Below are 15,659 nucleotides of genomic sequence, written 5' to 3' on the forward strand. Positions count from 1 at the left end.
CTTCTTCTTTATGTAGCCATCCCGTTGACAAGCCCTACTCTCTCTTAATGGACAGCATTAGAAGAGCGGGAGCTGTCTGTCCACTCGAGTTGGGGAAGAGTTACCTCATCTCCACCATCGCCTCCCATTCTTTAAAGTCTGGGTCAAATATTGCACTGCTGTTTGTAAATGTCAATGTCTGTTTACAAACCACCACCCTCAGTGGCTACCGAAGTGACTTCAACTACCAAAAATAGTAACGATATATTAATGAAAAGAGTGGAATAGAAAACTTAGGCCCAAACCCCGGGATTTGGGGTTGGAATCCTGTGGCTTAGCTGCCAATTTCTTGAACCTCCTGATCTAAGACCTTAAGGACCGAGGAGAGCCTGTGCCTCACTTGAGGTTGTCATCATCTGTGGGGCAAACGTAGCCCATGGTATTCCTGGTCTCGATCCTATGGGCAACTCTCACCAACCCATCAGGATCCTCAGCTATCAGCAGGTCATCAGAGTGGGCCAGCCCTTGCTGCCTTCTGTTGGTTTTGTGGGTTGTTCTGGCGTGGGATTAAAAAAAAAATGCTATTGCATGCACAGAGGTGGCTGCAGTTTTCCCTCCGGAACGTCCTATTGATACGGTGTTTTTATTTTTCAGCTGACCATCTGCCTCTTGAGAGAAAGAAGTGGGCATCCTACCTTTAAATTCAGGAACCAATTTTTTTTTTTATTTGACTCTGTTACCTGCATCCCTTACAGAAGTTGTTTGGGGAGGGGGTTCTGCTCGTTTGGGGGGCGGGGAATTCCAACTAGCCACTCCTGCATTTTGTATTTGTTATTCAAACTTTTGGTGTCAAAAATCATGGCAATCCTAAGTTCACTTCAGGGGAGAATTCTGTTTAATATGTTCTTCTCTTAGATGCAATTTTAAAGTGCCCCTTTTTGTTACTAGAGTTTTGATCTACAAGTCTTAATTATGTTTGAATTGTGCCAGTGTTGGGTAAATGACTTTTCTGCCTTTGGGGCTCAATTTATATTTAAAGATATCTTAAAATCCTGTCTGGCCCATCCCTGCCTTTGAATTTGTTGTGAAGCTCTGCTTTACCTCCTATCCATTTTTTCTTTTCTTTTTTAAACCACAAAACAAACACCAAACTGTACACACCCTTCCCAGGTCACTGCTGTGTTAACAAAGGTTCAGTTCATACCTTCTCAGAGGGACTCAAACAGGGCTTTCTCCACAGTTTCTGCAAAAGGCCTGCTAGGAGTCAAAGCATTTGCATCAGAAAACTTAGAACCCACCCACATCCAGAAACACTTGTGCCAGCTGAGTTAGCTTGTGCTTTCTAATGCTGACCCGGGTCTATGCCGAGTCAGGACACTTAAAATAATATTCACCTCTCAGGCAAAAGACACCTTCTAGATCCCTATCAATCTAACCCAACTATCCAAATTCCCATCAGCAAAGAATGGTTGAAGTTCCCTTCTAAATTCACTACTTGTCTATAGCGTTGTTTGCATCTTTCATCTCCATGGGAGGTGCGAGTTGCATTTGGTCAGAAGCCTTTGGGGCGGTGCCCTCTGTGAGAAAGGTGCAGTGCTTCTGTCGGCCAGTGAAGATACAATAGTTCTTATTCTCAGGAAGAGGCCCCTTAGAGCAACTGGATGAGTTTGTTAGCAAGCAGCTTGTCACTAGAAAGTATTTCTAAGTGTAAGTAAAGGCAGTTTCACTGGAGCTACTAAGCTGCCCAAATGCCCCTTCACCGTACGCAATGGCTGAAACTCAGTGCTGTGACTAATGGACGGGGCGTGGGTACCAACTCTGATGCTAGCATATATCGGTGCTATGTTAAACATGAGGTCATGTTGAAACCACTAAGTATAATTTACTTCATTTTTAAGTTAAAATCATTTAATATCAATTTTATACTATCATTTCACTTGTTTCAAAATGCATTTTGTTTCAGGTGATAGTTGAGTAATGCTTAAAAATCAGGTCAGGTGGCAGGATTTTGCCTAAGGAGAGTGTGTAGTTTCATTGTTCTTCTCTTCATACTAAGATTGAGGTGAGAAGTGAGGGGGTTCCAAGCAAGCTAGCTTCCATTCAGTGACCATAGAGAACCTTGCTGTGGACATCACTGGCCAAGTATCTTGTGTTCTGTCTCTTAAGACTGACTGCCATTGATTTGGCATTTTGCTTCACATGACTCCTTTTCTCAGATGTTGACAAAGTCGTGGGTCCTCAGGGCCTCCTGTGGAATTATGCCGAGGACCATCACCAGCAATAAGAAGTGCACTGGCTTACCCTCATCTACACTGTGGGAAAGACTTGAGCCACAGAAAGAACCTGTTGCTGTAGGCAATAGCCTTTTTATTTTTCACCCCAAACTTTAAAAAAATTACTGAGTTTCAAATACTTGCCTATCCAAGTATAGTCTAGCTGTCTACTTGAGACCAGCATAATCCATTATGAAAGAGAAATACATCCTGGATTAGTGTATGCTAAGATGGGTAATTTAAAAAGAAAGTTAAAAAACAACCCCCCACCCCCAGCCCAAACCAAAGCCCATATGTCATTGTCTGACCAAACATCCAAACATTTCACCATCAATGGTACCTTATCATTAACTTTCTTAGTTGTTTTTTTGTTCACCATTGGAAATGACTGCAGGATGTTTCTGGACATCTAAGAAATACACAATTGTGACCGTGTTTAATGATCTACCTACACAAAGCTTTGCAGATAGCCATCCTTCTGCCATGGAGACCAACAGGGCACTGTCTCTTCAAAGATCCTTGTGCTTGAAATCTTATAGTGATACCTAGTCCTTATGTCTCTTCCTGTCAGTAGCTAGCAAGCAACTGTCAATACCCACGCCAGTGAAAGGGATAGATGTATGGTCATTGGAGCCTAAGTGCCCATTCTCCCTCTCCAGTCTCACTGGTAACTCTCTGTATGCAATCTGCTGGATGTCTGCTGCACATCACAGGAGATGCAGAAATCCCATGTCTGTTTCACGGTCGCTGGAGCCTTTCAGTCTGCCTTGGGAACTTAAGATTGTGGCTCCCAAATGAGTGGAACAGAGGCTATTACCATGAGCTTGTCCCTTTCCCACAAAGCACAACTTAATGTATGAGAGGAATTGAGTAACATTCCATTAAAAGCTGGGCTTCTCGCAGTTTCTCTGCAGAGTTGGAGGGACAGCATTCCCAGCTGTCTGCAGTACTTCCCCTTTCTGGTACTTTATTCTGTGCCACGTGGCCATGAGCATTAGTCACACAGGGGCACACTCTTACCTGTACTTGCCCTCTGTCCCTCCTGAGCACACCAAGTGTGGAACAAAGGGAAATGGTGCTGTGTCTCTTACTCAACTATCGAAGATGAATCCTATTCTGAACACCAACAGGGCCCCATCCTCCCACAAGCTTGTCTCAATGGCTGTTTGCTATTGGAGTTTTCATTCTGGAGTGTCCTCTCAAAGCGAGCTGTTCCCATAAAATGAGCAGCAGGTTTGCTGTGCAGAGAGGAGTTAGCTCTTTTCTTCTGTAGGCTACATGTATCAGTAGGCTGGAACAGTCTGGCATTTGATAGGCTATGAAGGTTATACTGAGTCAAGATAAGAGTTGTTCCTTTTACCCTTAACCCCAAAGCTTCTACAGCAATAAAACATTCTTGGTTACCTTGGTGAAAGAGTAACAGAGCTTGCCGGTCAGTGGTGGCCACTCCTTTAATCCCAGCACTTGGGAGGCAGAGGCAGGCGGATTTCTGAGTTCAAGGCCAGCCTGGTCTAAAAAGTGAGTTCCAGGACAGCCAGGGCTACACAAAGAAACCCCGTCTCGAAAAAACAAAACAACAACAAAAGAGTAACAGAGCTGGCCCAAGCAGTTATCCTTGCCCTACTCCTCCATCGGTATATCCAAAAGGCCACAAAACCAAATCTAACTGGAATAGAAAATTTCCAGTCTAATTCCTTAATGACATTTGTGTTACATGTGCGCACTTCATCTCTCATGTCCTAATGGCTGGTTAAGTCCAACTCAGACCAACAGCAGCAACATTCTGGGCTAGGGCCACCTCCACACCCGCCTCCTTGGTGGGACTATGTACAACTCACTCCGCATGGATATAGATACACACATGGTTCTGGGTTATTTGCCTGAGGTGCTCCTTGCTAACTTCTTAAAGCTCACAAGCTTGCCCCACCTATACCTTAAGTTGCATACAGCTGTAAGCACAAAGGCCAGTGAGATGGCTCAGTGAGTATTCTGGGAGACCTGACTGCTAGCTTGAGACCCCAGTGATGGAAGGAGAAAGCTGACAAACTGATCGCCCTAAGTTGTCCTTTGACCTCCATCCACACAAGCACCTCAGTATACACACATACACACACACACACCACAAAATGGAGTAAAATTGTAACCACAAAGCACACAGATTTATCTGCTTAGTACCAGTCAACCCAGACAGCTGAGTTTCACCACGAGGCTGAAGAGATTTTTTTTAACCCCCCTGGGAACACCACCAGAAAACCAAAGCACTATTTAGTAATGGGTACAAAGACCTCATTAACATAGTTTAAAGGTTCAAGAATTTAGGAGCTTTCAGAAGTTGCGACATGACTTTGAAGATTAACGCCATTTAGAATACATCCTTCAGCCTTCATATGTTATGATCTGAGGGTATTTACCCCTCAGGATGCTGGTGAGAACATTTGGCACAGTACCTTTGCTTTCCCCTGAAATGCATGCTGAAGGAACGTCAACATCTTAACCACCATTTTCTTCTAGAGGTTGGGATGTTTTTTTGGCAGGCAAGCAGTAAAGTGTTTAGCCTATGGGTTCTCATCAGCTTCCCTCAGAGCCAACCGTGGTGTCAGGAGCACTCTAACCAAACCTGACTCTTACCTTTCAGTAGGGATGATATGGACGACTCAGCCCCAGTTCCCCTTCCTCTGGTAGAGAAAGCATCTTGTTCGCCAGTAACCAACTTGCCCAGCTTTCAGAGGATGAAGAGCTTCTCATCTCACTTGTGAATACATCATAGTCCTGTTTTGGTTTTGGTGGATTAGTTACTAAGCCCATCCTTTGAACTTTCTGGAGAACCCAAGAATGATGCACCTTTTAACCACCAGGAGGCAACAACTACCCCAAGGAACTAAGTGAGCAGCAGGAATATTCTTAATGCAGGAATACTCTTCATCGAGGCTCTACAGTGTTCAGTGTTTGCTATTTCAGTCTCAGGCTGGTTTTGAAGAATGCCGAGGGCTCTGGATATTTACTAGGTTTAGCTGAGAGTACAGCAGCTCTTAAGTATTAATTACCACTGACCCAAATCAAGAATCCCCTTTAGGGTCCCATGAAAAGAATACCCCAAACATACTCTGCTTTAAAGTTTTTGTTATTTTTATTCATGTAGGTGCCTTGCTTGCATGTATGTATAGGCCCAGTGAAGCGATGGTACTGTGGTTACTGGAATTGGAATCACAGTTGGTTGTGATACCATGTGGGTGCTGGGAATTGAACCTGGGTCATCCAGCCTCACTCTAGAGATCTCACTACTGCCCAGACTTCCTGGGCTAAAGCAGTCTTCTTGTCTAGTAGCTAGGACCACAGATGCATGCCAGCACCAGTTCACCATGAGCATTAAGGAACCTCAAGATGGAGCAGCTAAAGTCCTCTGCAGTCTGCAGTGTCTGTCTTATAGATTAGGTGTGCATCTAAGTGCATGTGTAGGTTTGTGTGTGTGTGGTGTCCCATTCATATCACACACATTATGAACACATTGAACTGTGAACCCAAAGCTCCCATAATTAATGTCAAGAAAGAAAATGAGGACGTGTGATTTTATAAAAATACATACCTGTGTGAGGCCAATCCTTTGCATACAACCCTTTGTTCATGGCTCTCCCAACCCCCATCCTTGCACACTTAATGCTTACTCCAATTGGATTTTCAAGGTCATAGAAATTAAGCAGTTAAAGTCTTCTACAACTTTCTAAATGTTAGATATTGATCTGAAAATACTCTTGCTGTTAAACTTAAAAATCAACGAGTTAAGAATAAAACTCCTTATCTGTAAGCTGGAGCCTGCCCTCCCTCATAAGCAATCCCAGTTGGTTGTAAGGTCTCTAGCCCACAGGAAGAAAATACTACAAATGTGAAACTTGCAGTCAACACCCTCCATCTTTTTTTAATTTTTTTTTTTCCTTAAGATTCAACATGCATTCTTTTCTGTTTGTTTTTCGAAACAGGGTTTCTCTGTGTAGTCCTGGCTGTCCTGAAACTCACTCTGTACTCAGAAATCTGCCTACCTCTGCCTCCTGAGTGCTGGGATTAAAGGCGTGAGCCACCACTACCCAGCTTCAACATGCATTCTGAATAAAAGCCCTAGAACAAGTAGGACTGTAGGAAACATATTCCAACATAATAAAGGTTATGTATGACAAGCTCATGGCCAATCTCCTAAATGAATAAAACCATTAATAAGCCCCATTAAAATCAGGAATGGGAGAGGACGCCCAACCCCCTCTGTCTAAGCTCGTGCTTAGGCTTCTTGCTGGTTTCCTTAGTTGAAAACAAAGTGTCCAAGAAGTCAGAAACCAAACCTTTTCATCAGCAAAACAAACCAACAAAAATTCCTACAGAAACCAAGGTTAAGGACAACATTTTATTGCTACCAGAGGCTTTATCAGCAGTACATGGTTCTGACTGCAGTGCCTTCAGACTGCAAAGGGAGCTCAGGGTCCAGACGTTGCTCAGAGAGAAACAAGGGAATAACTCCTTATCAAGAAAATCCTAATGGCATAATATGAAACTAGGGTACTGAATTAAATTATAAGTTACAGACTCAAATCAGGGCTGCCCCAGTATCTAGACAGTTGCTTCTACTGATTATAAATGAGCAAGAACAGATCAGTTACAAAAATCTATGTATATTACATACATGTTTCTTTGGTGAGCACCTGGATATATTAACCTTATCAGAAATTCTTTTATATAAATGTCAAAAATGCTTAAAATGTCCTAATTACGTGCCATTTTATTAAGCTTCAAGATAAACAAAAAAAAGGACAATAATAATTTTAAACTAAAAACTGAAATGAGACACAAAAAAAGAGAACTTTTCCTACTGCCACTGATTCATGGGGATAGCTTCAAAGTGCCCTTTTCAAACTAACATGCTTGAACTGTGGATTAAACATGGCTGCCACACAAAAATAATTTACTTACTGAATTACTTTAAAAGAAAAGGTGGGTGGTCCTCGAGTGAAGTCAGAATACATAGATCAACAAGCACACAACTTAGTTAAGTATTCAACCGAGGCAAGAAAAGGCAAGAGGAAAATAAGGACACTGGAACAAGGTTCCTAGCTGTGAGTTTGCAACTTTCCGCTAAACATTGTTTTTTTTTTTTTTTTTTTTTTTTTTTTTTTTTTTTTTTGACATGGGGCAAACTTAACAATGGTGGAACTGACATAGTACAAAGAACTTTTGCTTTACTTTTAAATATATTTTGGATCTTGAGTCTACAAATATATGCCTTTATATTAAATTACGTTGAATTGTAAGTAACCGCATGGAAGAATAAGAGTGTTTTTCTTTTTCCCTGGCTCACTTCAGTCAGTCTGATAAAGCACATGCCCTTCTCTGCAGCCTTTCCTGGTATTCTAGTCTCACCCCGAGTAGTCAGCCTTAGTGTGCACTGGAAGGTGACACCTGAAACTACATGACAGAAACAGGCTGCAAAGGTGGACAGGGGGAAGCCTGGCCCTCCTGCCTTGATAAATCAGTGCCACATACAGAACCCACATTCTCAGGACCATTATCCTCATTATAGAGCCGCTTGATCCCATCGTAGAAGTCATCCACCTCCATCTCCTCCACTTTCCGTTTAGCAGAGGTTTGCTTGCACCCACTGGCAGCGGGGAGATGCAGGTGGAAGGCTGCTGGACCTCGGACTGGCACTTCTGGCTTGCTGTTGTCCTTGGAGAAATCTGGGCCTGAGACAGAGGAGGGATGTAATTTGAATGCTCCTTTGTCACAGGTTACCAGGGTGTGCTTGAGGGGACGGTAGACATAAACGGAATTTAGAGGCAGGGCAGACTGCAGAGCAGAAAGGTGATATGCCACCAGCTCCCGACAGTGGATCAACTGGGAGCTGTCCATCTGGATCAAGGAAAGAAACAAAACCACACTGGTCAGTAACATGGCCCACTGTTCCCTTTACTGCCACTGGCCTCAACCTGGACCTTCTCTCCCTTCAGCTTGCTTTCCTCCGCCACACCCTCTATCCCACTCACTGATTACTCTACCTACAGAGCCTTCTTCTGAAATGCGTGCACATGCTTGCACTTCCAACATAAATCTGTATTTGTGTGTGAGCACTCACATGAAGGTAGACCCTATCTTTGTCCATTGCTATATTAGCAATGTCTGCTTTCTTCTGTCTATGCCTCCTGTCTATAAGGCCAGTCCCTACTCTCTTGGCCTCTTCTAACTTCTCCGGTGAAGGCCAAAATCAAGAAAGGCACAGAGCAGCCATCAACAATTTAAGGAAGAGTCAAAAGCAATGGAAAACATTAAACTAGGAATAATGGGGAAGCTTGTTTAGCTAATTTTTTTTTTTAATTTTAAGTATCATGTTATAAAACAATTACAAATGTAAAGCAAGCATATTTTTGTAGAAAATAGTTAACAAAACGACATAGTTTGGGAATTGATATTTTTTTCCTTATCCTTTGGAATAGTTCAGGTATTAATCCATTCTGGAGTAACACACATTTGATCCCCTCAACCTCTTGAGCAATTTCCATGGTCATACGTTTCTGTTTCAATATGCCCTCAGTTAAGCAAACAATCAATCACAACCATCCAGGTAACAAATCTACCCTTGCATCTGCTGACTTCAAGACTCAAGTTTTAGGCACTATGTCTTAGCCATTGCTTTCATTCTCTGTGGGTCACAACCCTCTGGGGGTTGGGTCCTTTCATAAGGGTTGCCTGAAATCATTAGAAAACACATATGTTTACATCAGAGTTCATAACAGTAGCAAAATTACAGCTATGAAGTAGCAATGAAAATAATTGTATGGTTGGGTCACCACAACATGAGAAATTTTATTAAAGGGTTGTAGCATTAAAAAGCATTTTAGAACCACTGCTTTATATACAGTGAAAGGCCTTCAAAGTTTTCCTAGCAGGTATCTGCCTTACTTTTAACTTGTAGCACTGAGTGACCTTCTCTGTCACTATCCACTTCTCTTCTAGTCAACATTTCTTCAGCAGCATGGCAGTGTCTTCAAAGTAAGCCAAATACTCTCTGGTGTAACATGTACAAGGCTCTCTATAACTCTCATAACTGCACTTCCCATACTGTGTATCCCATACTGACAGTTTACACTCCTGGCATAGGCCTAGTCTATGTAATGCGAACTGGCCCCTCTGCCACTTTGCCTTGCTTACCTGCCTCTGCATACTCAAAACTGTTGCCCTTTCCCTCCAGGATGCTCACGTTAAGCACAGGAGCACTTCCCTATTGGAAGTGCACTCCCTTGACGTTCCCTTTCTGCATCTTTCCTTTCTGTTTCTAGCTGGGAGCTCAGGCTGGTTTTCATTCTTGGCCCTTGCCCCTCAGCCTCCCAGGTGCTGGCACTAGGGGTGTGTACCATCACACCAAGCTCATTTTGGACATTTCTTACCCACATTTTACCCATCCCACAGACTGAAGTACACAGCAGAACTATTTGTAATACTACGTGGAAATAAGTACCACTCTATAAGAACACATTTTGCCACAAAATTAGCTCATCTCTAAATATATTCACTATGTTTATCAGGAAAGAATCAATGGGAAAAACATAAATGTACAGTTACATGAAACTATCAGAATATTTAAGTCAAGACTTTGGCATCCGCCATTTCCCCCTTTTTAAAATACTTTAGAAGACACCACAGTAGTAAGACATCAAGTATCAGAATTTATTTTCCTTGAAAAGCCATTTCAATAGTCCATAACTTTGTTTGTGCATGCATTCATGCATGCTTATGATGTGTGAGTAGACACGTGTGCCATAGCACACACATGGAGGTACCCCTTCCACCTTACAGGGGTTCTAGGAATTGAACTCAGGTGGCTAGGTATGATGTGGACTAGATCTAATTATTAGCCCAGTGATGAAGACCCCTGCTAAAAACTATAACATGTAAGAAGTGGAGTTTCCAATATTTCAAGCAGAATACAAAAGAGAACCAATAAACAGAGAAAAGGCTTTGAAGACATTTGGCATCCAAGAAGAGGAAAAGTGCCACAAATTCACTGGTCATGATCCTGAACATGCGTTTTATCAAAAAATAGTAAGGCATTAAAAAATACTTTCCATTGGAGTTTCAAAACAAAGTCTGTCCAAAATAAATCCTAATCTAGTACAATATGAACTTGACCTTGGAAAGTAACAAACCACCCCCAACCCACCGCTTCTGTAGTAAAGTGCACTTGTTTAGGTGGATGCACTACAATTACCAGCTCTAGATGCACATAAGTCCTTGATCTTGTGCTTAACATTTAAGCATTTTAAATGAACCATTTGTTTATTTACTTATCTCACTTATTATGAGAATCAAGAGAACCTTTACTGGCCATTCTTATAACTATCTTGCCCAAATTTCAATATAGTAACCATTGCTAAGTGATCTTATCAAAAACAGCAACAAAAAGTTGCTAACCATTTAGCTGACCAGGAGAATGTGTCAAGCAGCAATAAAATAAGGCCATACATAGATTTCCAATGAAGAGAGTGAAGAGAATAACATGATATATGTGACAGACCCCAGAGGGCCCACATATGGTGAGCAGTGTAAAATCCTGAAAATACCTGTTGGAATATTAGGCACCTTTCAAGGGTAACCACGAGTCCATGGTAGGAGGGTATGCGTTTTAATTCTCTATTTTAGTTTTATTTAAGAACATCTACTTTGACCACTGACTAGCAGGCAGCTAGGAAGACCACAATAGAATCTATACCCTGACAATCAGGGTGGGACACTACAGTTAAGAAAGCAAAGGACATGAACATAGCTATATAAATAAACTCCAGGAAGGGAGGGGTAATGAGAAAGGTGCAGCTGTCCTACTGTGGAGATCAACAGTGGCACAGAAGAATTGGCATAGGCTGGGTAGGAAAGCTCTCAAACCAGAGAATATGTACCAAGTACAAAAGATGCACAGGCAGAGCTAAGACAGAACAAAATGCATCAAGAATGGGGGTGTAACTCAATTTGATCCCCAGCACCAGGGGCAGCAGGAGGGGGCAGTACTGGAATGATCTGATACAAAGCTTCTGATACTAGAACCTACCCCAAGTCTAAGTCTTGCCATGGGTCTACTTACAAAGAAACAAGACCTTATATTCTGATCTAAATCAACACAGGTGAGCCTAGCAAGGACAGGAACTATGCCCAGAAGAACTAGCAGCCATCCTTGGGTCCCAAAGGTTGCTCCCCATGCTTGCATACAACTTCACCCAACAATCCAATTCTCCAGCCTGTTCTAGACTCTTTAAGGTTTGTGTGTTATCAAAAAGAGAAGAGTTGGAGATGGCTCTGTGGGTAAGAGCACAAACTGCTCTTGCAGAGGCACAAGTTCAAATCCCAGCACCCACATCAGGTAGCTCACAACATGTACAGAGTAATCAAACCACCACTGACTCCTTCTAGTCTTCACAACCAAGGAGTTCTATGTCACTCTAATGAACTCTCAAATTCCCTAGACTGAAACTATAATTCACGAGTAAAATGATTTCTAAGATCCTGTACAGCTAAGGAAAAAATAAAATTAAATGAATTTCTCTGAGCATCAGAATGTCTACCAAGAAAATCAACTCCTAGAGCTGTGCAGCAGGGAAGGGGAAGAAAACTCATCAGTCTCTATGGATGTCAGGTTGCTAATCTAAACTTGATTTCTCTGAGGCAGTTACTAACAAGCAGCACGACTGCTTTATCACACCTGCTATCTAATGTTTTCATTATAGTGAGGTGGCATTTGAAGATGCCAATTGCAAACTCATTTTCTTTTTTTTTTTTTGCTAAAGACTAAAGTCAGGGCCTTCTATACCATGAACTAACTCTCCCACCCCTCCTCTCAGTTTTATTTAAAACCATAGAGTAGCCCTCTCAAGTCAACCAAGGGAAAAAATAGTGTAATAAATACAAGTCAAGCTTGATACCTGTGCTTTCTGAAGCAGTTCAATCGTAAGAGGAAGCCAATCAGGAATGAGTTTCTCCATTTCCAGACTAACCATGGCCAGAGCAAGCATGGACCCTTTGAACTGCAGAAGTTGGTTGCAGGCCATACAGTGAAGCAGCTGCTTGGTCAGGACTGCCAAATGTTGAGATGGGCTCAATTTGGGCAAACTGAAAAGTAACTGAGGCCTAGTTGACACCGCAATGGCATGGAACTGGAGGTTTGGAGGAGAAAACACAAAATTGTTACTAAAGGAAAATATCTAAGAAAGTGTACACAGAAATATCATCTCAGGTACAATGCAAGTTTGGAACTTTTATCTGTAGTGATTTGATACATTTTCAGAGTCTAAGTTTTTCCTTGACTGACTTTAATAGTTTCCCCCAAATCCGTAGGAAGAGGCAACCTCTGTCTAAGTTACTGGACCAGGACTTTGTATTCCAAGAAAGAACTAAAACATTTTAGATATACTTACAATGTGAAGAAAATCCAATGGTGTGGCCGTGTGAAGATCCCAATTCAATTTATCCAAAATAATTCTCTCCATTCTCAAAATCTCAGATGAGGAACATCCACAGAAACTGTCTCTTGCCAATACCTTTAGCACTGGAATTTTCTATCCAAGGCAAAAGGAGTAAGAAACAAAGGTCAGAAATGTAAATAGAGAAAAATAATATTAAAAAACCAAAATGAACTGGAGAGGTGGCTCAGTCGCTAAGAGCAGGGCTGCTCTTCCCAGGCCTAAGTTCAATTCTCTACTACATGGCAACTCACAACTGTCTTTATACCAGTCCCAGGGAAACCAATGCCGTTCTGACTTGTGTGCACCAGGCATGCATGCAGTGTACTTACATACACTGGGGCAAAACACTAAAAATCAGGAGGCAGAGGCAGGCGCAGGCAGGCAGTTGTAGGAGAGCCTGGTCTACCAAGCAAGTTCTAGGACAACCAGGGCTACCTGAAGAAGTCCTGTCTTAAAAAAAAAAAAAAAAAAAACAACAACAAATAAATAATTATTTTAAAGAGACAGCTGATCTTCCAAAGAAGCATATTAGAGGAACAATGCATCAAAAACACTTAACTAAAATTGGAGTTAAGACAGCATTCATTTTTAAGCCTCTCAAGGCTCAAGTAGCCTGGCCCTGCTCCTATATACTCTTTAATGGTTGTTTCCAGGCCCTCAAGATGCAGGTACCCAAATTACACCCTACAGAGAAAAAAAAAAAGCCCAAGATCAGGCCAAAGAATTCTACCATTCCAGACTATCCCAGAAACCATCCCCCAGTCCTAAGGAACCCTATATACAGTCTGTCTCCTGCTCAGGTCTTTGCTGTTTCTCTCCTGAGCACAGGTGGCTGGCCTCCTATGTCTTTCCCAATCTCTCATGTGAGGCTTGTTGTGTGGTGTGACTCTGTGCTATTTCTTGGCTCCTGACTACCAGGAGACCTTTACTCTCAGAGCTGAACATTTACATATTTAGTAATAAAGGTTTCATTAAAAACAAACAAAAAAGCCTCCAAGTGAACCAACCAAACCTAAAGAATAAACCTTGAAAGGATTCCTTACCTCATCTTCCTCAACAGTCTTAGCAGCCAGAAAAAAACAGCTGATTGCAATACAATTCAAATATTTTGGATGGGCCTAAAATGTTAAAAACAACAACAAAAAAAACCATTAATGAGTATTTTGAATTAAGCTCTTTGTTTTTAAAATCTAAACATACATCTAAGTTTACAATTCTCCTAGTTTACATCTTCTTAGGCACAAAAATAAGTTTCTTTTCTGTTCATTTATACCAGTCATTGAATAAGTGCTATGTAAAACTCTGAACTTACTGAGTCACTTCCAAAATTTTAAAACAAAAGAAATAATGTCCTCACAAAATCTCTACATCTACTGCCATGACAATACATTTACTAGTAGCCCGTAGTTTAACACAAAAGTCACTGAAAAAGATGCTGTGTTTGAATGTGTCTGACAATACTTACTTTTACTGTAGCTAAAAACCTATCCAAAAGACTGCTTGCCAGAGCAAATGTTTCTGGATAGAGATTGAACTGGTATTTGAGTTTGGCCAACCATTGAATTACTTCATCTCTCTGGGATGGAGAAACATTCTAGAAGGGAATAATTAAAAAATAAGAGATCACAAAGTTTCAGTTATCGTTTAGAGCTCTCTAAATACAGGGCTGACAGACAGCTCAGCAGGGAACAGCACTTGCTGCCAAGCTTGATGACCTGAGTTCACTCACTGAGACTCACAAGGTCAAAGGAGATAAACAACTCCTACAAGTTTCCTCTGACCTCCAACATGTGCTATGGCACATGCATGCACACATACACAAAATAAATACACGTACATATTTTTAAATGTTAGGAAATAAAACAAAAATGCATTAATAGTTAAAATGTTTGAAGACCATTCAAAAATCACACTTGAGATAGATGAAAATTTTATATACCATAACACATTTAATATCATCTGATCCTTTACTAAAATCTTCACTATTCACCAAACATCTACAATTTGAATTAAATTCAGATATTTAGGAAACAAAACATTTTAAAATTTAATTACTACTAATCGATAATTTAAGTTTTCCTAACTTTTAAGAATGAAGTAACTTCTGAGCCTGAAAATATCAGTATTTAGTAGTATCCTTAAAAAAAAAAAAAAGAGGTTGAGGATCGTCTGTGAAATGAAACAGAAGGATTATTTCTTTAAAAACAACAATAAAAAGCATTTTAATTTACCTAAATAGTATTTTGAACTTTTGAGTAAAGGCTTAAGTTTTAAGATATGTGTCTGTGTGTATTTTTAAGTAGCAGGCATTTTACTTTTATTTGATTTTCAGTCGTGGCTGAACTGCTCGTATACTACTGATGCTAAATGAAAGATCCTTTTGAGGACTACTTATACGGCCATACGTAGCCCAGGCTTGCCTCAAACTCACTATGTAGTTGAGGGTGACCTTAAAATGAGGACCCTCCTGCCTCCCTCCACCTCTCAGGTGCTGGGGTGCAGCGGTGCACTCGCATGCCCAGGTTACACAGTGCTTGGGATGTTAGAGCTTCTACATGGTCACAAACTCAAACTACCTGCTGAGCCCCATGTCCTAGCCCCTTACGCCACACCGTGTCATGTAACACAATGGAGTACAAAATTACTTGAATGAGACTAACTTATCTTTATGAAGTATAGTGCAGTGATCATGGGACACTTTTCCTGATTAATGCCAACCTACGCTAATATCCTACAAAAAACCTAACAGCTATTAAATTAAAAGTTCAATGACTGTATCTATGGTACAGCTCCTCAAACAGGAATTCTAGCTAGAACTTCGTTACTGTTCTTGGTTTGCTCTAGAGTTCCAGGATTGACTATTGCTCATCATGTCCCTGCCCCTGCCACTGTGACTTCTGTTGTGAGTCTTCCTTGCTGTCAT

General features: G+C 41.3%; 2 protein-coding genes across 9 annotated transcripts in view; one reads left to right on the forward strand and one right to left on the reverse strand.

Moving 5' to 3' along the window:
* Positions 1-7,552, forward strand: part of Septin11 (septin 11) — an 89,957-nt gene extending 82,405 nt beyond the window's left edge. For 3 of the 6 annotated variants that reach the window (XM_029477669.2, XM_021163118.3, XM_029477673.2), the window contains one exon: positions 1-7,552. Coding sequence is in view for 2 of the 6 variants with exons in the window: in XM_029477673.2 (XP_029333533.1) it covers positions 1-16 (16 nt within the window). In the remaining 4 variants the exon portion in view is untranslated. The other 3 variants (XM_029477671.2, XM_029477672.2, XM_021163120.3) reach the window with 1 other exon arrangement.
* Positions 6,629-15,659, reverse strand: part of Ccni (cyclin I) — a 24,482-nt gene continuing 15,451 nt past the window's right edge. For all 3 annotated transcript variants that reach the window (XM_021163123.3, XM_021163122.3, XM_085836884.1), the window contains 5 exons: positions 14,202-14,330; positions 13,780-13,854; positions 12,689-12,829; positions 12,197-12,427; positions 6,629-8,141 (listed from right to left, as the gene is read on the reverse strand). In XM_021163123.3, coding sequence (XP_021018782.1) covers positions 7,698-8,141; positions 12,197-12,427; positions 12,689-12,829; positions 13,780-13,854; positions 14,202-14,330 — 1,020 coding nt within the window. In that variant the 3' untranslated portion in view covers positions 6,629-7,697. The remainder of the gene's footprint in view (positions 8,142-12,196; positions 12,428-12,688; positions 12,830-13,779; positions 13,855-14,201; positions 14,331-15,659) is intronic.

Source organism: Mus caroli, unplaced genomic scaffold (assembly GCF_978045245.1).
Source record: "Mus caroli unplaced genomic scaffold, Mus_caroli_1 scaffold_4, whole genome shotgun sequence".
NCBI classification, from domain to species: Eukaryota; Metazoa; Chordata; class Mammalia; order Rodentia; family Muridae; genus Mus; species Mus caroli.